The sequence below is a fragment of the Chiloscyllium punctatum genome, chromosome 5 (genome assembly GCF_047496795.1).
Source record: "Chiloscyllium punctatum isolate Juve2018m chromosome 5, sChiPun1.3, whole genome shotgun sequence".
In the NCBI taxonomy this organism is placed as follows: domain Eukaryota; kingdom Metazoa; phylum Chordata; class Chondrichthyes; order Orectolobiformes; family Hemiscylliidae; genus Chiloscyllium; species Chiloscyllium punctatum.
This window is the reverse complement of record NC_092743.1, coordinates 39494961-39518903: the sequence shown is the minus strand read 5'-3', so window position 1 is coordinate 39518903 and position 23943 is coordinate 39494961. Positions and strand designations below refer to the sequence as shown.

The 23943-nt window shown below is 42.6% G+C and overlaps 1 protein-coding gene across 4 annotated transcripts in view; it reads right to left on the bottom strand.

The window, feature by feature from the left end:
• setd2 (SET domain containing 2, histone lysine methyltransferase) overlaps nucleotides 1–23943 on the bottom strand; it is a 126190-nt gene that overhangs the window by 93950 nt on the left and 8297 nt on the right. The window contains exon 2 of one of the 4 annotated variants that reach the window (XM_072570094.1): nucleotides 19915–20539. The exons of 2 other annotated variants lie outside the window; for them this stretch is intronic. In XM_072570094.1, coding sequence (XP_072426195.1) covers nucleotides 19915–19919 — 5 coding nt within the window. In that variant the 5' untranslated portion in view covers nucleotides 19920–20539. Of the gene's footprint in view, nucleotides 1–19914; nucleotides 20562–23943 lie in introns of those variants that run through there. One more of the 4 variants, XM_072570095.1, reaches the window with a different exon arrangement.

The window sequence follows — 23943 nt, the reverse complement described above, 5'->3', positions numbered from 1 at the left end:
CTAGAGCACACCTTGAGTATCTGGTTTTGGTCTTCTTACCTCAGGAAGGATATTACTGCCATAGAGGAGAAACAAAGGTTCACCGGACTGCTCCCAATAATGGGACCATCTTATGGAGGGAGATTGGAAAAACTGGACATTTTTCCCTAGAGATGAGAATAATGAGAGATAATCTCATCGAAATGTACAAAATATTTAAATAGGTTGACTGGACAGATGCAGGAAAGGATCCTCCCATAGAATCAGAGGGCACAATTTAAACATTTAACAGTTTAAACAGAGGGGGACTTAGAACCAGGAATGAGGAGAATTTTCGTTTATTGGAGGACAGTGAATCTTTGGAATTTTCTACCACAGAGGGTCATGCAAGATCAATTTTTCAGTACATTTAAGGTACGGATCAACAGATTTCTGATTACTAATGGTGCAAAGCGTTATGGGATAACGTGGGCAGTAGATATTGAAGTGTTTGAGCAGCCGTCCTTGTACGATCATGATGGAAAAGGCTCGAGGGGTTGAATGGCCTACTACTGCTAATAAAATATAGCTCCCAGTCCTGGATGCAATAGTGTAAGAAAAAAAAAGTGACGGCATTAGAATGAGTGCAGAAAAGATTCATGAGAACGGTTACAGGGATCTTTGGTTAGGGCTGTTTTCCTTGGATAAGGGCAAGGTGATTCAATAGAGGTATTCAAGATCATGAATGGTCTGGTCAGGGGAGATAGAAGGAAATCCTATCATAAATGAGAGAGGTTGAAAATTTCAATATTGGTTTAGGAGAGACATGAGAAGAAAGTTTTTCTTGGAGTGATTAGGGCTTGGAATGTGCTGCCTGACAGTCTAGTGGAGGCAGGTTCAATCAAGGCATTCTTAACTTGAAGAAGGCAGGAGACTGGCCCGAGGGGAATTATTCATTGGAGAATTTGCATGGACAAGGCTGTCTGAATTGCCTCTTTCTGCACTGTAACAATTTGGGATTAATTTCTTTTTGCTAAGTGAGGAGACCACACTGCACAATCAAAAGCAGAAATTGCTGAAGAGCTCAGCAAGTATGGAAGCACCTGTGGAGAGAAATCAAAGTTAACATTTCAGGTGGAGTGACCCTTCCTTAGAACCCAACCCAAAACGTTAACTCTCATTTCTCTCCACAGATGCTTCCAGACCTTCTGAGCTTTCCAAGCAATTTACCTGTGAGATATGGACGTTGTTGGTGAAGCCAACTTTTATTGCTTATCCCCAAAATGCCCTCAAGAAAGTAACAGTGAGCTACCTTCGGGCTGCAGATACATCCACAGAGCTGTAAGAGAGAGAATTCTGGGATTCTCATCAGTGACAGTGAAGGAATGGCGATATATCAGATGATTCAGTTATGCAGCAGTTATTTATTAAGTGATGCAATCATGGAGTAGCAATACCTTTCATCAATCTCCCCAACAACCATCCAGCCATCCATTAAACTCCAAACCACAACAAGAAAAGAATCTCCTTGGCACTGCATTATTTAAGCTGGCATAAGGTAACAGGCATAATTGAATGCAAGTATTTTCTCAAAATAACTGACAAAAAACAAACCACCCTAAAACACACTGTTCATTGGTCATTGTTAATGTTTTCCATTGAACAATCACATTTTAACTAGGCACTTGTTATCCTTCTTATAGCATCTCAGATCAAGCACCGAAGATTTAAATTTAACAATTCACACATTTTTTTCTCCTAATAACTACATTTTACCTGATATATTAGTTCTTTAACTTGTGCAACTTTCAACTGAAGTTTCCATTTGCAAGAAATTTGTTACCTCAGTTATTTCAAGGACCTCCTAGTTAGCCAAATATTACCTTGGTGACAAGTTTAAAACAGTTCTCTCTTGTTTGCTACCTCTCTCACAGCAAAAAGGAGACTCCCAACTTCTGACAACACGGGCTCCCCCAACAATTCCCTCATTTGCAAAAACAGAAATTGCTGGAAAAGTTCAGGTCAGGCAGCATCTGTGGAGAGAAGTCAGAGTTAACTTTCGGCTCAAGTGGCCCTTCCTCAGAACTCAATCCAAAATGTTAACTCTGATTTCTCTCCACAGATACTGCCTGACCTGTTGAGCTTTGCAAGCAATTTTTGTTTTTGATTTACAGTATTTGTACCTCTTTTGGCTTTAATTCCCTCATTTAACTTTCTTAACTGCTTGCTGTTCCTCCAAATCAATACGTTTCTCTTCCTCATTGGGTGACAACAGGCTCATATTGAAGCAAAGAAGGAAGAGACCCAGTCTGTAATTATTGGATGTTGTTATGGATGCAATTATAAGCTATCATACTTATCGGGGTTACTTTTCCCTGTTCGGTCACCAGGGAATTTTGTAGATCTTGGGGGGCAAATTTGCCCACATAATTTGAGACCAATTATTACAGACTGTCAACAGTTCAGGCCCCAACAGTGATCTCTATGTTACTTGTTACAGTTTGCTGAACCAAAAATTACACAACTGTACCAGCTCATTGCTTCCTCTTAGTTAATCAATCCTCAATTAGTGACAATATATCACCCTCAGCACTAGGGAGTCTTACCTCAGGTTGTAAACTTTCATGTAGCAGTTCAACGAATGCCTTTGGAAATCCAAATATACATTCACTAATTCCCCTTTATCCAGCTTGCTTGATAAATCCTCAATTAACTCTTGTAAACCAGTCAGATACAATTTCCCGTTCACAGATATGATTATGAGTATTACAATATACTCTTTCAAACGTGGTCACCCAAAAACCAACTCTGACTGAAGACCACACATGGTTTTTTAATTGATTGGTTCTCATTTTAAATAGGTCCTGCTGAAGTGATGAGGAGGCCTTAATCTGCCAGACTTTTCGACTTGGACTCTCCAGCATCTGCAGTCCTCACTTTCTCCTAGTAAAGCTCCAATGCAGGAGAAGTGAATTCATACTATTAAGTATAACAGCCATTAACCTAAAAAGGACTTTACAATCATATTACCTGATTTTCAGGTGTCCCTCATTCACTGAGTTAAAATGTAATGATTTTAAAAGAAGCGTTCACATTTCTTCCCTCAAACCCAGCCAAGTTCCAAAATCTAGTATGGCCACAGTCCTAAGACTGTCAGATTTGAGAGGATATACCTCAGAGATTTCTTAAATATACCATCTCTATAATAATGCGACTTAGCATAATGACAAATGTTAGATAACTGGCTGAACACTCCTTGCTTTCTGTCATCCTCTTTTCTAGGATAGAGCTGTTACATTTGGGGCTTTTCAACCTGCTTGGAGCTCACATAAGAATCCATCATCTGTGCAATCACTTCCTTTAGAAAGCTTAAGATGCTCCATCAGGTTCAGAGGACCTGTCAAAATTCAGTGCCATCAGGTTCCCCTGGTACATTTTGACTCCTGCCTTTTCGGTGTTCTGCTGCAGAATGGTTGGTAAAGATGTGAAATGTAACAAAGTGAAAAGGAACAAATTAATACATATACACTAAGAGCTAATAAATATCAATTAAATTAATTGAATTAATGCATTCAGTGACAGTTGTGGGGAATTTATTGGTTGGATTGTGCCCTCTTGTGGTGCAGTGGTAGTGTCCCTACCCCTGGAAGGGGAGTCCCTAGTTCAGGTCCCATCTGCTCCAGGTGTCTAACAATATCTCTGAACAGTGCAATTGGCAAAGTATTTAAATTAATATAGAAAGTTGATTGGATTGGAAGGGTTCTTGCACCGTGGTAGCGCCCCTACCTCTGGACCAGGAGGCCTGGGTTTCATCTGTTTGTGATAAAATCTCTGAGTAGATGGATTAGAAACGAGTCATTATTGGCTGTGCACCAAATGCACTCTGAGGCACTTTTTCTAAAGACTGTCCTGGGATAGAGGTCGACAGCACAGAAAAAGACTCTTCGACACATTCGACACTAGACACTAAAAAAAAGTGCCAAACTTCCCTAATCCCATTTTCCAGCAGTTGGCCCACAGCCTTACACTCCTTGGCACTGCAAACGCACATCTAAATACCTCTTAAACGTTACAAAGGTTTCTGACTCTAACACTCTTATAGGCAGTTCCAGATTCCCAACAGCTCGAGGTGAAAGCTTTTTCCCCCTCATATGGTAGGAGTAACAGCAAAGTAGATTATTACTTTAATGGTTAAAAAGTTGCAGCATACTGCTGTGCAGCGGGACCTGGGTGTCCTTACACATGAGCCACAGAAGGATGATCTACAGGTACAACAAGCAATTAGGAAGGCAAATGGAATTTTGTCTTTCATTGCTAAAGAGGTTGAATTCAAAAGCAGGGAGGTAATATTACAGCTGTACAAGGTGCTGGTGAAGCCACACCTGGAGTACTGTGTGCAGATTTGGTTTCCTTGCTTAAGAAAGGATGTACTGGCACTGGAGGGGGTGCAGAGGAAGTTCACTCGGTTGATTCTGGAGTTGAGGGGTTGGCTTATGAGGAGACACTGAGTAGACTGGCATTATATTCATTGGAATTTAGAAGAAGAATGAGGGGAATCTTATAGAAACATATAAAATTATGAAGGGAATTGATAAAATAGAAACAGATAGGATGTTTCCATTGGTGGGTGAGACTAGGACAAGAGGGCATGGCCTCAAGATTAGAGGAATCAGGTTTAGAACTGAACTGGGAAGGAACTTCTTCACCCAGAGGGTTGTTAATCTGTGGAATCACTTGTCCAGGGAAGTAGTTCTCACTACTTTAGTAATCACTTTTAAAGCTAAAGTAGATACTTTTTTGAAATATAAAGGAATTAAGGGATATGGTGAAAACGCGGGGGAGTGGAGCGGAGTCCACGAAAAGACTGGCCATGATCTTATTGAGGGGTGAAGCAGGCTCAAAGGGCCAGACAGCCCACTCCTGACCTCCTAGTTCTTATTCCTTTAAACAAAACTGCTCCTCACCTAAAACCATGCCCCTGATCTATAATCCCTCACCAAGGGGAAAGGTATGTTTTGGTTTACGCCCCGTGTTGGATCCTTACTGTGGCTTTTTGGTCAGTGTTACACAGAGTAATCTATAAATACAATCTTTATTCTCCTTTGAGAAGGTTGACAGATTGTGTGTGTTTTATCTGAAAGTTCTCTCTCAAGTCTCTGGAATGCAGCTTGAACACATTCTCCTCAGATATAACCAGACTAATAGAGAGCCACATCTGACTGCTTCAGGTGGGCATTGCAAGATATGCAGCCACCATTCCAATACTTTCCACAGGCATCATAATTCCCCCACCTTCTTACTGTTACTGGTGGTTGCTCAATCCCCACGAGATCACTTGTGGGGTCCAATAAAGAAAAGAAGAGAAACAAAGACTTCCACTTAGAGAGGACCTTTCTTGAATAAACACCACCAACTTCAAGACACATTTGTGGTTGGTGAAGTATTTCTGAAGCATAATCACTGCGGTGGTTGTGAGGAACATAATGTGCACAACACAAGACAACAAACAGCCCAATGACCAGATACTCTGGGTGGAACCTTCTGGGCCCATCCTGAGCTTTTAGAAAGCTGGAATGGATGAGAGGCAAAATAATATCAAAACTTTAACTGCCTTTAAGTACTCAGATCAACCTTCCAGATGAGTCAGCTTTGAGAACCCCTTTTGCATTTATCAGGTTACCATGAATACTTCAACACCCCAGTATGTCAAAAGGTGTGGCGTTGGAAAAAAAACAGCCAGTCAGGCAGCACCCGAGAAGCAGGAGAGTCGAGCCTAAGCTCATCAGGAACGTGATGAACATACTTCAGAATCTTCCAAGTACATTCACCCAGCATGATCTCCTGCAGTTAAAAATGGTATGCGTGTGTATTAACAAACTAGAACTACCATGTGTGAGCTCCAAGAGTGCAAACTTCTTCAGTAATGTGGTGCCTTCATAACCAAATTTGTTTCTTTGCGCAAAGAGGTGAAGCTGCCCTGGGTCAACCAGCTTTTGAGAAGTTTCAGTCACTTGCGGTCTTGCTTGCTGTTCTAGAATTCTTTGTGTAAAAACGTGAAGCCTCACGAGGTCAACAATGCTGCCTAAGCACATCAGCCACATTGGCCAACACTAGCAAACCTGAGTGGGGCAGGCAAGAAGACCTCAATTCAAGAAGTTGGGAAAAAGATCGGCTGGGTGGAAAGGAACACTTGAACAATTCTGGGCAATAGAGGGAAGAAAACTGGGATACAGAAGAGAGAGAATCAGTGATGGGGGACACAGAAAGGCAGGTAACACAGAGGGATAAGCACACACACCTTGGAGGAAAAATAACCAGGTGAAATGAATGCGTAAGGGCCTGGGGTTCAAAGTGAAGAACAGGAATATTGAGAGATAGTAGGTAAAAAGAATGACTGCAGATACTGGAAACCAGAGTCTAGATTAGAGTGGTGCTGAAAGAGCACAGCAGTTCAGGCAGCATCCGAGGAGCAGTAAAATCGATGTTTCGGGCAAAAGCCCTTCATCAGGAATACATGCAGAGTGCCTGAAGGGTGGAGAGATAAGTGAGAGAAGGTTGGAGGTGGGGAGAAAGTAGCATAGACTACAATAGGTGAGTGGGGGGGGGAGGGGAGGGTGGAGTGGATAGGTGGAAAAGATGATAGGCAGGTAGAACAAGTCATGGGGACAGTGCTGAGCTGGAAGTTTGGAACTGGGGTGAGGTGGGGGAAGGGGAAATTGAGAGATAGTGAAAGGGCTCATAGTCACAGGGGAGGCAAAGGAGAGGAAAGGCAATGATCTACAGTCTTCGGAGAAAAAAGTGTATTGAAAGTGCAAACATGAACAAATCAATTGATTACAATCACCAGCTATCTCCCAATGTAGTCCAAATGGGTGCTAAGTACCCTCCTCCTGCAAGATCTGTTCGCATGTGCACCCTTCACAACTCTTAACACACTGAACTGAGGGAATTGAAACGGAAACACACTTTTTATTTCATTTCTTGGTTGTGGCATCTGAATATCACTGACAGGACCAGCATTTATTGCCCATCCTGACTGCCCTTGAACAGAGTGGGTCAGAACATCGTTGAAAGTCAGATTGTTGTCAGCTTGGAGTCACATGTGGACAGACTTCGTTCTCTAAAGCGAACCAGATTGTCATAAACACAATCGCCAAAGGTTACACGCATTTAATCCCAGATTTTTACTAAATTCAAATTTCACTACTATCGTGGGATTCATTGCCATGCCCCAGAACATTTGCCTGGGGCTCTAGTTACAAATCCAGTGACATTACTACTACAACATTGCCTCCCCTGCTATTGTGCACACTTTCAGGAGTGGGCTTAGCACTGAATGTAGAAAGAAAATTAATAAGCTCTAGCAACACAGACTGCAGGGTGTGGGGTGGGGGGGGGAACAGGAACATTCATAGGCCCATTTTTATATGAAAGTTACAGACATGGAGATGTAACGGTCATGTAGGCTGTAGACTCCACACTTGTACAAGTGCAGTACAGAGGGTAATGAAGACCACCTAACTGCTTTCTGCTTTTTATGCATGTGGTAATTGGCTCAAAGTAAATGTACTTCACCAGATGTTTCATCAAATTAACCAGCAGTGCAGAGGTGGAGGGAAGAAGAGAAGTCCTGGAATTGCTCCTTAATGCCATTGGAGTCTTCCTACAGCATATGGACTGCAGCATTTCAAGGCAATAGCTCACCACCACCTTCTCAATGGAAGTTAGGGAATGGCAATAAATGCTGGCTCAGCTAGTACCACCCACAACAAATTCTTTTGTAAAGATTGCCCGGTGCCACTGAACCAGAGAGAATAATGGACAAGCAAGCAGTTCTTGAAGACAGGAAGAAGGGGCTCTAGTCTTGTCGAGCAGGCTACCAAAGCAGAGGGTGCACTGATGGCTTTGCAGATACCTGAAGAAGAGTGAAAAGCAGCACCAGAAATTTGTTGGTAACACTAAAACCTACATCCTCAATGTCCTGCAGCTAGTGGCTTATGCGAGGCAGTAATACACCAGTGGGATTGAAGATCACAGCGGCACTCAACTTTCTTATCACTATTTGGAGATGCCGGTGTTGGACTGAGGTGTACAAAGTTAAAAATCACACAACACCAGGTTATAGTCCAACAGGTTTAATTGGAAGCACTAGCTTCCGGAGAGATGCTCCTTCATCCACCTGATGAAGGAGGAGCACTCAGAAAGCTAGTTCTTCCAATTAAACATGTTGGACTATAACCTGGTGTTGTGTGATTTTTATCTTCTTATCACTAGCTCCTTTCAGACCTTAACTCTGGAGACGTGTGGTATCCCCAAATTCCCAGCTGAGTTCACTGATCCTTTGGCAGGCAACAAATACAGTTTGAGACAAAATAAAACTACAGATGCTGGAATCCAAAAGTAGACGAGCAGGAGGCTGGAAGAACACAGCAACCCAGGCTGCATCAGGAGGTGGAGAAGGCAACATTTCAGCTACAACCCTTCTTCAGGAATGGAGGGGTTTGTCTATTTATCGTGGACCCCAAAAGTCAAGGTGCCAGAGTTGGATTTACAGCCAGTGTTGGGTTCCCTCAGATGCAAGGGGCCATTGATTGCATATATGTGGCACCCAGAGCTCCCTGGGATCACCCTACCTGATTCCTGAACAGGATGGGATTTCATTCCCTCAACATCCAATTCAATGGTGGCCACTGGCACCAATTCCAACAAATATGTGCCTGTTCTCTTTACATTGTGAACAATTGGCAGGTGCAGCAAATGTTTGACCTCCATCTCCAGGGCTAGCTAATGGGTGTCAAAGCATCTCAGAGCAAGGCTCTTGGACTGATGTTAAACAGCACTACAATGTGGCACATGCATCAATTAAGAGCATCAGTGAACAGATAATTGGTCTTCTCAAGATGTGCTTTTGTTGCCTGGTCCAACTCAGGAGGAGCACTCCAGTACTCACGAGATAGGAACGCCAGAATAATGACAGCTTACTGGGCCCTGCAAGACTTACCTCAATGACAGGATGAAAACTCTGAACAGGCAAGCCCCACTTGCCTCCTCAGACGAGGACGAAAGCAAGTTTGAAGGCAATGCTAAGGAAGCTAGAACACTGAGATTAAGCAAACAGGCCTAAGAAAAGCTGCCAGCAGCTAGATTTGAGGGGGAATAATTTTGCATTAACATATGTGGACAATCAGGACTATGAGCTAATTATGGTGCAGAGACGCTCCTAGCCTCAAGAGAACAATTGCTTTGTATCTTTAAAACGTTAAGCTATTTTGTTTACCATTAATTGTAAGTTAATTTGTCCCTTGGCACCAATAACTTCCTGTTCAGACTCTAAGCCAGAACATTAGTATGGAGTTCTGTGGGATTACGTGGAGCATAATAGTTGTATGTTTCAAACCTCAGTTTATAAGAGGAGCTGAACTATGTCAATTGTCCCCCAAAACCTAAACATCCAGTTTACGTTGCTGCACTTGTGACATTATACTCCTCCCAAAGGGGCAGCAAAGAATGACAGCCAGAGTGTTCTTTCCTCTGTACCATGAGATGCTCTTGGGAGTGTGAACTCAGGTAGTCCATTGGAAAGCATATACAGTAAATCCTCTATCTCGGTGAAACCACAAATTCACCTATCCACGCCAAAAAAAAGTAACGAAACTCAACATCTGTGGGCAAAATGTGCGTATCTGCAATTTTTAACCTATTTTTAATAAGTCTGCACTCAAGCATTTAAACATTTGTGGGGGTTCTTTGGATCAGAACACTCATGGATATGGAGGAAGGACTGGATAGGCACAAGTCACAGCAGAGTGAAACAGACTTTCATACAATGTACTATATTCGTGCCAATTGGTCAGAAAGTTGACACTGAAACATTACATAAAGCCAATAACAGCGGTCCAGTTTGCCCATTCACTGGACATTGAAGATTCTCAAAGCAATACAGACAGAAACAATTTACATTTCTTCAGCACCCTTTGCGATTTTAGGATGTCTCAAAGCAGTGAGTTCTTGAAATAAGCCTATTTGCTAATTGATGCTGAAATATTTACCCTCCTAATTAATGCTCCTCATTCTTTTTCCACGATATCCTTGAACCTTTTGGCTCTGCAAAGTGCCATACAATCCCTAACCTCTCCAAAGACCGTCCACAGGTCTCCTCCCATGCCCAACTGCCTGGAACCTGATAATCTCCAATCAGGTTTCCATCCCTTCCAAAGCAGTGAAATGATCCTAACATGTGAGGAATGACAATCTTTTTAAGATGAACTATTGTGTACTTTCTTTCCATCTTGTCCTGCAGCCTTTGACAGTCAACCATATAAATCTTCTTTCAACACCTGTTTGATGTTGTTCAGTTCAACGGACAGTCCCAATTTGACACAAACTATCCAGTCACAGCCAGAGAATCTCTTACAATTACTTCTCCATATCCCTGCAAACTGATGTCCCCAAATGAGTCATTCCTAGGCCCTATATTTTTGCCCTGTATCAAATATTTGCAGATAGGTCATCAACTTCAACATGTACGTTGACAGTACCCAGCTGTAGATCTACACCAACTCTTGACTCTTCCAATGTCTCTCTGTGGTCAAAGTGGAATTGGATTAGTCATAATATGTAGCCCCTGATTAAAACAGCAAAGACCAACGTCAAATCTTTGGCCTTTTCAACAATCTCATCATTATCACCGGTTTGATTCCCCATCTGCACCACTGAACCAAGCTGTCAACTCTATTTGATAGTCAGCATTCTGTATCCTCTCCACCATCGAGACCATCTACTCATAACGTTCTCCTTGCTGCAGTCCAGCTGACGCTGAAATCACCCACATCCTATCACCTCCAGATTCAACTATTTCAACACTCCCTGGGCTGGCCGGCTATAGTAAATATAAATATGAACAAAGACCTGAAATACGTGGTCTGCTTGGAAAACAGAACATTTGATCCAGAGCATTTCCAATGATCTACAACAAGGAGGTAGATATTACATTAAAACTGAAAAAGATTATGGCAGACATTAAATCTTTTTTAAATGTAAAAAACACAGCTTATGACACTGTGGAATGAAGCAGGGACCTTACAGCTCAAGTGGGAGATAGATATTGACACCAACTCATTGGGCTATTTACGTGGCAAATCCAACATGACTCACTGTATTCTAGCCATAACTATCCCTCAACTAACCTTACCAAAAATAGATTTATCTGGCCATTTATCACACTGCTGTTAGCGTGACATTGTTATTGGCAAATTGTCTACCATATTCACTGAGAAACAACTGTAATTTTAAAATGATTCATTAGTTACAAAGCACTTTGCTGCATCCCAAGGACACGCAAGGTTTTATACAAATACAAACTACAATTCTATTTAAGCAGATAATATCTATCTAGATTTAGTCAAAGGTGATGGCCAATTAACTGAAATATCTAGCTTCTGTGGAACATTACCCCCCAAAAAAGTAAGGGGTACTTACTCAGTAGAGGATGAGATAAAGTAAGATCCCAGAGAGCAAAAATTATAAAAACAAACTAATACTTTGAAACAAGGGCACTAGTCCTCTACGTTGATGCTAACAAGATGAGTAATATCAGTACGTCTTAAGTGGGGAGGCAATGACCCCACTAGACAGTTAATCCAGAGACCTGGGTAGTATTCTGGGGATCCTACTTCGAATGCTGCCATGGTAGATGGTGGATATTGAATTCAACACAAATCTGGAATCAAGAATATAATGATTACCATGACATTGGGAATTGTCGGAGAAATCCATCTGGTTCACAAATGCCCTTTCAGGGAGAGAACTGTCATCCTTACCTGTGACCCCAGACCCTTTATGCTTAACTGCCCTCTGGGCAATAAATGCCAGCTCGACGATGCCCACATTCCGTGAATAAATTTTAAAAGTTCACAGGTTTTATTGGGTTTTCCTTCTGCAACAGTCAAGACACTTAATGAAGGGCTTTTGCCCGAAATGTTGATTTTCCTGCTCCTCAGATGCTGCTTGACCTGCTGTGCTTTTCTAATCTCCAGCATCTGCAGTACCCACTTACACCAAGACACTTGATGTGTCCTACCAATGGAGTGAATTAGAGTAAGCAAATAATGGTAGTGAGAATTTGATATGGACTTGTCTTTGGTGCTTTTCCACATGTCAAAACACAGGTTTAGGCCGCACTTCAAACTATTCTGACAAGGGGTCTGAACTCAGAATTCTGGACTAACATTTGTTGGTCACACACACCCTGGTGCTTGGGGTGGCCTCTTCATGGTAAGCAATCTCAAAAACACTCCTGCTGTATATGACTAACAAAACCAAAGGACAGTGGCAGTAAGGTAATCGCTGCCATGAAAGGTGTGTCGTTATTATCTGTAAATCCTTTCATCGATTCACTTGGGAAGAGCACAAGGATACAAAAGTAATAAAAACTCTTCAATATTCATCGAGAATCGCCCAAATTATGGTTTGCCCCATTTGCTTACGCCATTACCTTGGGAATTTAATCTTCCAATTCCCAGAGACTTCAGGACAATCTGGGACAGTTGGTGATCCTACCTGTGGAGGGCAAGGGGCAAAGCAGGTTTAGAAAATAATTTGATAGCAGGTTGTAGTCAAACCTTGTCCCCTCACTAAGTCCACCCTACATTCACTAGCCCCACACCTCGAGTAATGTGAGGGGAAGTTGGAAAATATTAGGAGGTAGGGGCTGAGGCAAGTGCGAGAGAAAGCTTAACACTCGGAAAACAAAAAAAAGGAAAAAACGGCTAACTTGATTGTTTTGAAAATCTCAACCCAGCCCCATAGTGTATACATACACTGTAAAATTTTTAAATAAAACATTTAGAGAAAGAAAAACTCCACAAATATACCCCATTAAAATGAGAAGGCCTAGGTCTACAGCAGTTTCTGTTCCCTCCCTACCGTTTAAAAGTTGACTGTTCCAGCTGGCAGTCCGTTGCCGTAGTTACGAAAGGAATGCCATCGCAGAGTGCTCACTCTCACAGGCCCTGATTATGACTCATCACCAAATCTTTCCGAGAGGTCCAAAAGGCACACCAATTCTTGGAACATGAACCCCGTTGCCTTTTACAAATAGGTTTTCCCCTTTCCCCCCTCCCTCTTTCTCTGTTCCCATTGTTAGGCCAACATGCCTGTCCAGTTGAGAGGGAGTGCTGCCTGTGCCATTAGTACAAAAGTGATCTCGCCTCCAAAGCATTTGTTGAGCTGAGATGCACTTTGGGACAGCGCAAGATTGTGAAAGGCACAACGTAAAAATTCAGTTTTATCACCTCTCCGTGAATTCAATTACGGTTCTGTCTGTTGTAGGTGATTCAGGTAAAACACATTGACATATTCCAACAAAGTAGTCTCACCAAAGAATATACCACGGGCTGTTTGTGAATACCTGGTATCAATACAAATCACTAAGTGCTGTAATGCCCAGTAGGGATGGAAACCCATCTGTGACACAACATGATTAACTCTTTCCTGCTCTCAACAGCACTTTTCCCTAATATGATCCCATTTTGAAGCATGAAATTTGTCAGGACCTCCCAAGTGGGATTGAGTCGAGAACTGGTGGGATGGAGGGGGTTTAGGGCCTTTACACAGGGTCCTGTTTGAACAAGAGCAGAGCTGTTACATCTCAATCAAAGTTCTATGGCTGGTTCAGAGTTTGCAACCCCAAAGTTTCAGCTCACCACCCCACTTTAGGCAGCCCCTACCGAGAAAGCCAGACAAATTGTGCTAATTTGCTATCAAGAGGGACAGCATTGTGGAAACAGCTTGTTTACAAGGAGTGGGCAGTTTTAGGTAGTACCATATCATCGCTTTCTCAATGGAATAAATGCTGGCCTTGCCAAGAATGCGTGTGTCCCGAAATTGAATTTATTCAAAACACAGGAGGGGGAGCTCTTTCAATGCCCAGGACAACACTACTCCCTGGCAAACACCACCCAATGCATATGTGCAAGATTGAGAGCCAGATGTCTTCACTTTAATATAATTCATTCCATATGTAATGCTATTTGAGAGAAGTTTATAGTAGTACAATACAGAACTGTATTTCTGTATGCTTCATAGTATAAACAGTAAACAGGTGTTGCTGGTTGGGTACAAGTTAATGGTTGTGGTACTGGATGAATAACCACAGAACCCAAAAGGACACATTATGAGTTATGAAATCAACTTTACAAAATCTAATAAGTGGCAGTCTTCCACCAGAACAAAAATATGAAAACAACTGGTTTATGATAAAAAAAACTTAATGTCCTTCAAGGGAGAAGTCTTCCTGTCACACCTGGTCTGTCTTATGCATGACTCCAGTCCAAATCTACCTGGTTGACTCTTGCAAGCCCCTAACGTAACCTAATTAAACAAATCATGATGTCCAAGAAGGAACCACCATCATCCTCTTAAAACCAATGAGGATGGGCTATGAACGTTATCGAACAATCAGCCACATCTCAAGATCATTTTTTTTTTAAAAATTTGACTTGCACAGAAGGTTGTATGCAGCATTTTCATTGAAGCTTAACTCCAATGTCCTTGTATTATTCTAATAATATTGATAACTGACCTCCAAACCCAAGAGAAATGCACTGAATTTACAAATTAGCTGCAAGTATACACAAATAGTGACTACACTTGAAATATACAGAGGAACCTCGACTATCCGAATATTGGATTATCCGAAGGAGATCTTGAGGGCCAGATAGAAAGATTACGTCAAAGAGCTACTTCAACCCTGATCACGTCTTTTGATTACAGGTACAACGACTAAAAAATGAACTCGGCTCACTGAAATGCTGCTGCGGACAGTCCAGGCACCGTCTCCAAATGACGGACATCCCGGTCTCTTTCTCCCCTACCCCAATCCCCCCACACCCACCCCCCTACACTTTCCCTGGAGTTCTATACAGGGGTGGAAGAATAGATTAGATTAGATTCCCTACAGTGTGGAAACAGGCCCTTCGGCCCAACCAGTCCACACCGACCCACTGAAGAGTAACCCACCCAGACCCATTTCTCCCTGACTAATGCACCTAACACTATGGGCAATTTAGCATGGCCAATTCACCTGAACTGCACATCTTTGGACTGTGGGAGGAAACCGGAGCACCTGGAGGAAACCCACATAGACAGGGGGAGAAGGTGCAAACTCCACATAGACAGTCGCCTGAGGTCGGAATCGAACCTGGTGCTGTGAGACAGCAGTGCTAACCACTGAGCCACCATGCCATCCTTAAACCCTAAACCCCCCTTACCCAGATAATCTCTACAACATTACCCTGCACAGGGCAGAGGTGGAACTTGTAGTAAAAAGTGTGTGTGGCTGTGTGTGTGGCTGTGTGTGTGACTGCGCTATTTGGAGACTTACCTCATAGAAGCAGTAGCAGTCTTACTGTTGGTGTCCAGTCCGGCTGCCCTGGTGGGGGGAAAACAGGGATTGGACAGTGGATGGGGGTGGAGCAGACAGGGGTGTTGGTGTTGGATGGGATTGGGGGCAGGCAGGGAGCGGACGGGTTTGGGTGCAGGTGGAACGGCAGATAGGGTTTGGAGTGGGGGGGGCAGATGGAGTTTGGGGTGAACAGGGGTGGTGTTGGATGGGGGGGGGGGGAGGCAAACGAGGTGGTGGTGGCTGGCATGCATGCAGTGTGCTGCTGCCTAGTCTCCTGAACGGGGAGCAGACTTCACAGAAAACTCCGAGCCCCAGAGGAAATCACTTAACCGAATAATCAATTATCCGAAAGAAATAGTGCCTGCCCATCTCATTCGGATAATCGAGTTTCCTCTGTACTTTATTCAAAACAATTAAAATGTTGCCTACCAAAATGAACAACTTGGTGTTTTCCCACATTGTACCCCATCTATCATATTTTTGCCCACTCAGTTTATGTCCATCTGCATCCTCCTGATGTGTTCTTCACAACATACTTTGCTACATATCTTGGTACCATCTGCAAATTTTGATACTCTGCCTTCAGTCCCCTCATCCAAGTCATTGACTCAAGGAAGGAGTGATAACGTTACTACAAAACTTGAAATCTAAACAAGAACTCCAAACAAAATTGGTCATTTGAAAGCAGTTTTCATTGATGACGAATGTTGAAATTAAAATTAGACAGATTTCAAGCAAAAAGTCCTTGAGTGAAACTGAGCCTATCGGACATAAATCTGCCTTTCCAACTCAGAAGAAAACAATTCCCAATTAGATATTCATGTTCTACAACCATAAACAAGTCATAAGGTCAGATCCTTGATAAAGTATCTGCTTTTATACCACAGTTGCTTTACATAGCTTCTTAGAGTGAGAAGCTTTGATTCTGTCAAAGTTTTGACTGAAATAATAACAAGAAAAATTGTGTTCAAAATTAGTGCTATTATAAGAAAAGATTATATTTTGATAAAAGTGTTTATTGGCCTTTCCTAGTTATATAGCAATTGCATACAGATAAGACCATGCTGTTACACCAATATTTTGATATATAGGCAATTCTAGGTTGCAACAGGTTCTGTTCCGGAGTCTGTTCGCAAGTCATAGTGTTATACATTATGGAACCAGATCTTTCAGCCCAACTTGTTCATACTATCCTAAACTGATTTAATTCCATTTGCAGGCATTTGGTTCATATCCCTCGAAACCCTTCCTATTCGCGTACCCATCCAGATGCCTTTTAAATTGTAACTGAACCAGCCTCCACCACTTCCTCTTGTAGCTCGTTCCATACACGCACCACCTTCATTGTGAAAAGGTACCCCTTTGGTCCCTTTTAAATCTTTCCCCGCTCACCTTAAACCTATGCTTTCTAGATTTGGACTCCCCTACACTGGGGGAAAAAAAAAAGACCTTGACTATTTACCCAATCCAGGTCCCTCACGATTTATAATCCTTTACTAAGGTCACTGCCCAGCTTCCAATGCTCCATAGAAAGGATTTACCAGCCTATTCAGCCTCTTCCTGTAGCTCAAACCGTCCATGCGGGGCAACATCCTTGTAAACCTTTTCTGAACCCTTTCGAATTTAACAACATCCTTCCTGAAGCAGGGAAACCAGAAATTAATACAGCAGTCTAAAAGTGGTCTAAACCAATGTCCTATGCAGCCACAACATGACACCCCAACACCCACACTCAATGCACTGACCACTGAAAGCAAGCGTGCCTTGGAACACAATGGAGTACAATATAAAACAACTGTTTGTAAGTACACAAAATATTTATATCTCTTTTAAAATTACATCCCTGCATGGATCACATTCGTAAGTACAAGCACTCAGAAATCAGACACTTTTTAATCAGGGACCCTCTGTAGTATGGTTAGGATTTAAGGCCAAATATTTATAGTAATAACATCAATTTTTGGATAATGGCCATTTTTGGATAATGACCATCTCCTATGCTTCCCTGAAAAGTAAGTATAATTGCATGGCCATCAGAGATTAAGGCAGTATCACCACTGTGGCACTGTGTCCATTTAGGATGGGGATCTTACAAGAAACATTCATGGAAAGGTATACTAGAATAACTGGAATTCAGGAGGTCCCATGAGCCAGTTCCACCCTTCAATCAGATCACAGATGATTTTTTTGCTCACCTTCATTCACCATTCTTTGCTCCACATCTTTGAAGAGCTTGCTCATGAATTCTATCCATCTCAAATTTAAAACGATCCATATTTGGGAATAAAGTTTTCAAAAATCCACAAACCTTTGTCAAAAAATGTTTCTTGAGTCAATGCTTAAGTTTTATCTTTAAAATTATGTACCAAATGCTCAGGAAGGATGAGTTTGTAAACATATTCCAATTCAATATATATAGTGCCCTACAACAAGACACAAATACTTGAACAGGAATGCCTCTGCCCAGCTGGATCCTCATGTGGACATTACCCAGCATGAGAGGTCTACAACTACAAGGTGAATGCCAATCCTGTCCCAGCAATCAGCATTAACCTCCAACCTTCAAAATAAGCAACTTCTAGAATCGGACAAGAAACAGGAGAGTAAAGCACTTTACCATCCTAGTAATAAATCTTAAAATCATTAGAAATAGGAGTATGTACTTGGTCCGTTGAGCCTGCTCTGCCATCAATAAACTTAAACTAATCTCATTATAACTTTATCTCCATATGCCTGCCTCTGTCTCATAATGCTCAACTGTCCAGTAAATCAAAAAAAACCCGCCAAACTCAGCCTAGAATATATTGACGTAACCTCTAATGCTCTTTGGGGAAAGAGATTTCTAAACATTCAATGATCCTCAGAAAACGAATCCTTCCCAATCAGCATCTTTAACGTGTAACTCTTCAGAAGTGCTCTTTCAGCATCCAACCAATCAAGTCCCTTCAGAATCACATTTCAGTACATTTCAATAAAATCACCTCTCATTTTTCTTTCCCTAATCAACCCATTCAGAGATGTTACAAAACACTTCTGGAGCAGGTGGCACAGTAGTTAGCACTGCTTTCTCACAGCGGCAGGTACTCTGGTCTGATTCTAACCATGGTCTGTGAGGAGTTTGCACATTCCTCCATGCCTGTGTGGGTTTCTGCTGGGTGCTCCAGTTTCCTCCCACAGTCCAAAGATGCACAGGTTACGTGGATCAGCTAGACTAAATTGCCCTCTGTGTAAACTAGGTGGCTTATCCAAAGTCAATGGTGGTATTGGGATGGGGTAAGGGTCCTGGGTGGAATGCTCTTTGGAATATTGCTGCAGACTGGATGGGCTGAATGGCCTCTATTTGCACTGTCGGGATTCTATGATTTGAAGTTACCTTTTAGTGTGCAAACATAGTTCACAGTGACAAAATTCTGCCACCATAATGAGAAATTGGGCTTGGGAGGGGTGAATAATTTCAAAAGATGCCATAAACAGAACACTGTGTGAAGGAAGTTTAAATCCTATACTTCATTACACTGCAACATTAGTGAACTGTACAACATATTAAATACATAAGACAAGAATCCCTCATTATTAGCTCAGAACTTAGTGTCAAGGCTCAAAGTTTGGGAGAAGATTTGTAGCTCGGGTGCTCGTTGTTGTGGTTCTGTTCGCCGAGCTGGGAATTTGTGTTGCAAACGTTTCGTCCCCTGTCTAGGTGACATCCTCAGTGCTTGGGAGCCTCCTGTGAAGCGCTTCTGTGATACTTCCTTCGGCCCGAAACATCACAGAAGCGCTTCACAGGAGGCTCCCAAGCACTGAGGATGTCACCTAGACAGGGGATGAAACGTGTGCAAGACAAATTCTTAGTGTCAAGGCATTTAAAATAATTTTCCAAAAAAAATGTTCACTCAAAAGCTGATATATTTTTGTAACAGTTCAGATAGCAGAGGTGAGGACAGTAAAGTCATTGAAAATGCATCCAGGACTGACAGTGCCAACGGCCAGACCTCCAAATGATCCCACAATGGTTGTTATAACAATGTTGGTGAGCTTCTTTGGTAGATTATTTTTAAACATTTACTCCTTCAGACCTGTTCTAATACAAACTTGACTTGAACCCTGGTCTCTGGCCTGAGGCAGAGACATTACCATTATGCCATGAGAGCCCTTGAGTTCTTGTGGTACATTCACTGATAACCACTAGTTCAAGCCTTGCGTTTATCTGAGTGGCTGTACACCAACACCCAATCCATTGCTTCAATTTCCACCCCATTCCACAACATCACTTAACTCAACGTAACCACTTTTGAAAGTGGCATCAGAGAGCTGTATTGTCAGGTCTCACTCTCGAGTGAGAATCTGGGATGACACTTCAGGGCAGTACTGCTGGAAAACTAGACAAGGTGCCATTCTTAAGAGGAGCCATTAAACTAAAACATAAAAGAAAAGGGGAAACTTCTTTAGTGATCGGGCCAATATTCATTTCTCATCCAACAGCAATTCAGTAAATTTCTCATTGGACGTTACAGTGTGAAAACTGGATGCTGCATTTACTGATTTACAACACTGACCACATATAAAGTACTTCCACACCAAGTCTGCAGAGAGTGCACGATCAATGTCAGGTTCTTCCTTTCTGTCAGACCAGATGGTCTATCCATTCCTTGGGCACAAAGCTATCGTGGAGACCCAAGCACAGGCATTTCACTCAATTTTGTTTTCCTTTTGGCTATCAGCATCCAGCGTTTATGTATTGGTGATGGCAAGCCATTCTCTTGAACCACTGCTGACCAGGCAGTGCAGGAAAATCTGTTTTGCTGTTAAGGGAGATTCCAGGATTTTGATTCCTTGACAGTGAAGGAATTGCAACACAGTTTCAAGCCAGGATGGTGTGTGGCTTAGAGGAGAACTTGAATGTGGTGTTGTTCCCATGTTGGCTACATTTGCCCTTCAAAGTGCTGGAGGTCACAGGTTTGGGAGGCGAGGTTGTAGGAGTCGCTGCACTGCACCTTGCATGTAGTACATACTGGTGTCATTGCATGTCGGCAATGGAGAAAGCGAATGTTTAAGTCAGTCAGAGGATTGAGTATCCATCAAGCAAGCTGCTATGTACTGGAAGGCGTTGATCTTAAGACTTTTGCTGGACTGCATTCATTCAGGCAAACGAAGAGTATTCCAACTCACTCGAGATCTGGTCTGTCAAATGATGAAAAGAATTCTGGGAGTAAAGAGGGGAGTTACTCATTGTAGAATTACATGACCTGCTCAATAGCCACCATGTCTATCTGACCTGTCTAGTTAAGTTTCCGGTCAAAAGTAACACCCAGGATGACACCCATAATGGGCAAATTAAGTTATGGTAACAGAAATGGCTAGATTCTTTATTGTTGGAGATGACTGTGTGCCATTAATGTTACTGGTTAATAATGACACAGAGTCTGAACATCTTAAGAGAAGGGGAAGGTCAATATTAAAGCAGCTGAAGACGACTCAGCATAGTAAACAGTTCTGTGGAACCCCTGCATTCTAGAGTTGAGATGGTTGCAGTTGTAGATTAGATTCCCTACAGTGTGGAAACAGGCCCTTTGGCCTAAAAAGTCCACATCGACCCTCTGAAGAGTAACCCACCCAGACTCATTTCCCTACGTTTACCCATGGCGAATGCACAATGGGCAATTTAGCAAGGCCAATTCACCTGCACATCTTTTGGAATGTGGGAGGAAACCAAAGCACCCAGAGGAAATCCATGCAGACACGGGGAGAACGTGCAAACTCCACACAGACAATCGCCCAAGGCAGGAATTGAATCCGGACCCCTGGCGCTGTGAGGCAGCAGTGCGATGAGTCCCATTTGCCTGCGTTTGGCCCTCCAAACCTTTCCTATCTATGTACATCTCCAAATGTCTTTTAAGTTGTAATTGTACCCACCTCCTCCACTTTGTGTGGCAGTTTGTTCCATTAATGCACCATCCAAATGCGAAAAGGTTGCTCCTCAGGTCTCTATTTAATCTTTCCCCTCTCACCTTAAAACCTCGCCCTCGAGTTATGGACTCCCTTAAGCTGGGGAAAAGACCATGGCGATTCACCTTATCCATGCCCCTCATGATTTTATAAACCTCTATAAGGTCACCCCTCAGCCTCCTACACTCTAGGGAAAACAGCCATAGTCTATCCAGCCTCTCCTTATAACTTAAACCTTTCAGTCTCAGTAGCATCCTTGTAAATCTATTTTGAACCATTTTCAGTTTAACAAATCCTTCCTACAACAGGCGACCAGAATTGTATGCAGTACTCCAAATGTGGCCTTACCAACGTCTTGTACAGCTGTAATGTGACGTCCCAACTCTTGTACTCACTCATCCGACCGATGGAGGCAAGTGGGCCAAATGCCTTTTTCGCCATCTACTGTGACGCCACTTTCAAAGAACTATGTACCTGCAACCTTTGGGGTGTTCTCGACAACACTTCCAAGGGCCCTACCATTGAGCGAGAGTGTTTTTCTTACCATAATGTGACACCTCATATTTATCTGAACTAAACTCCATCTGTCATTCCTCGGCCCACTGACCTATCAAGATCCCATTGTACTCTTAGATAACCTTCTTCAGTGTCCACTGTACCAACAATATTGGTGTTATCCACAAACTTAGTAAACGTGCTTCCTATATTCTCATCCAAATTGTTTGTATCTCCAAATAGTGCTTTTCTCCAAATCCTTAAAAAGTTTACTAGAGCTTCTGGTTGTCACACTCCTCATTCAAGGGCAGTCACTTTCATCACACCTCTGGAGCTCGGAGATATTTGGACTAAAGGTTATAATATCATTATGAATGGCGATTCATTTTGTGTGCAAGCGTTACTTCGCTGCATTTTGACATCACTTTGCTGATGGAGAGTAGGCTGATGAGGCAAAAGCAGTTGGTTTGGATTTGTCCTTTTTTTTTGTGGATAGTGCACATCTGGGCAATTTTCCACAGTTGGATGGCTTAGGCATACATCCATTCTGGATGTACATTTTTAGCATTACAGACATGATATCGTCAAGCCCCATAATATACAGACAATTTCTTGCTCAGATGTGCAGCAAAACAATTCAGTTATTGGCTGGCACTCTGGAGGTGGTGGAGCTATATCAACCACTGGTCACTTCTGGATGAAGAAGATGGTTGTAAATGCTTTAGCCTTGCCTTTCACATTGATGCAAAAAGCAGGACAAATCGAAACCTGCCAGAGAGATGAAAAGGGTAAACAACAGTGCTGTCAAACAGCACACACTCAGCAATAACCTGCTAACTGACACACTGCTTGGGTTCTGCCAGAACCACTCAACTGTTGACCTCATTTCAGCCTTGGTTCAAACATGGACAAAAGAGCTAAATTCCAGAGGTAAGGTGCAAGTATCTGCCCTTGACATCAACACTGCATTTGACTGGGTATGGCATCAAGGAGCCCGAGCAAAACTGGAGTCAACAGGAATCAAGGGAGAGCTCTCTGCAGGTTGGTACAGTGAGGCTATATTTCTATAAAAAGACGGTTGTGGTTATTGGAGGTCAATCATTTCAACTCCAGGACACCTCTGCAGGAGTTCCTCAGGGTAGATATTTTCAATTAATCACACAAAGACCAGACAACTAGCATTTCCAGTAAGAGACAATCTAACCATTGCCCCTCAATGTTGAATGATGTCACCATTACTGAATCCACCAACATCAACATTCTGGGGATTACCATTGACCAGAAACTGAACTAGCCATACAAACACAGTGGCGACAAGAGCAGATCAAGGCTAGTAACACTGTAGCAAGTTTTCACTTCTTGATTCCCCAAATTCTGTCCAACATCTACAAGGCTCAAGTGAGAAATGGAAGTCTCCCCACCTTCTTGAATGGGTACAGCTCCAACAGTACTCAAGTTTAACACCACACCCATAAAACATCCACTCCCTCCACTACCAATGCTCAGCAGTAGCACTGTGTACCATTCAGAAGATGCACGGCAGAAATTCACCAAAGATCCTTAGACAGCACTTTCTAAACTCATGACTACCTCCGTCTGGAAGGAGCAGGGCAGCAGGTCCATGGGAACAATCACCACCTGCAAGTTCCCCTCCAAGCCATTCACCTGCCTTAGCACACCTTCAGTATAGCTGGATCAAAATCCTGCAATTTCTTCCAGAATGGCCTTGTACCTACAGCAAAAGGTCTGTAGTGGTTCAAGAAAGCAGCTTCTCAACAGCAACTAGGGACATGCAACAAACGCTGGCCCATCCAGTAACACCCATGTCCCACAGGCAAATTTAAAAAAAAACATGCACTGGGCTCCTTTACACCGAGGATAGGGATCCTTTCAAAACTTCTCCAGCCGGTGTCATTGTCCACTGCCGTTTACATCTAGATTACTTTGCTGTCTAAAGCATGCTGCTTAGTCCTATGTTGTAGTTCACCATATTAGGATCTCATCTTCAGATATGGTACTGTTCATGATTATATGGCAGTTTCATGATACTCAATAGTATTTATTCACAATTTAGTAATTAAATTCAAATTCTCCAGCAATATTGGGGCTTGAACTCATGTCTTTGGGACATCAGTCTGGACCTA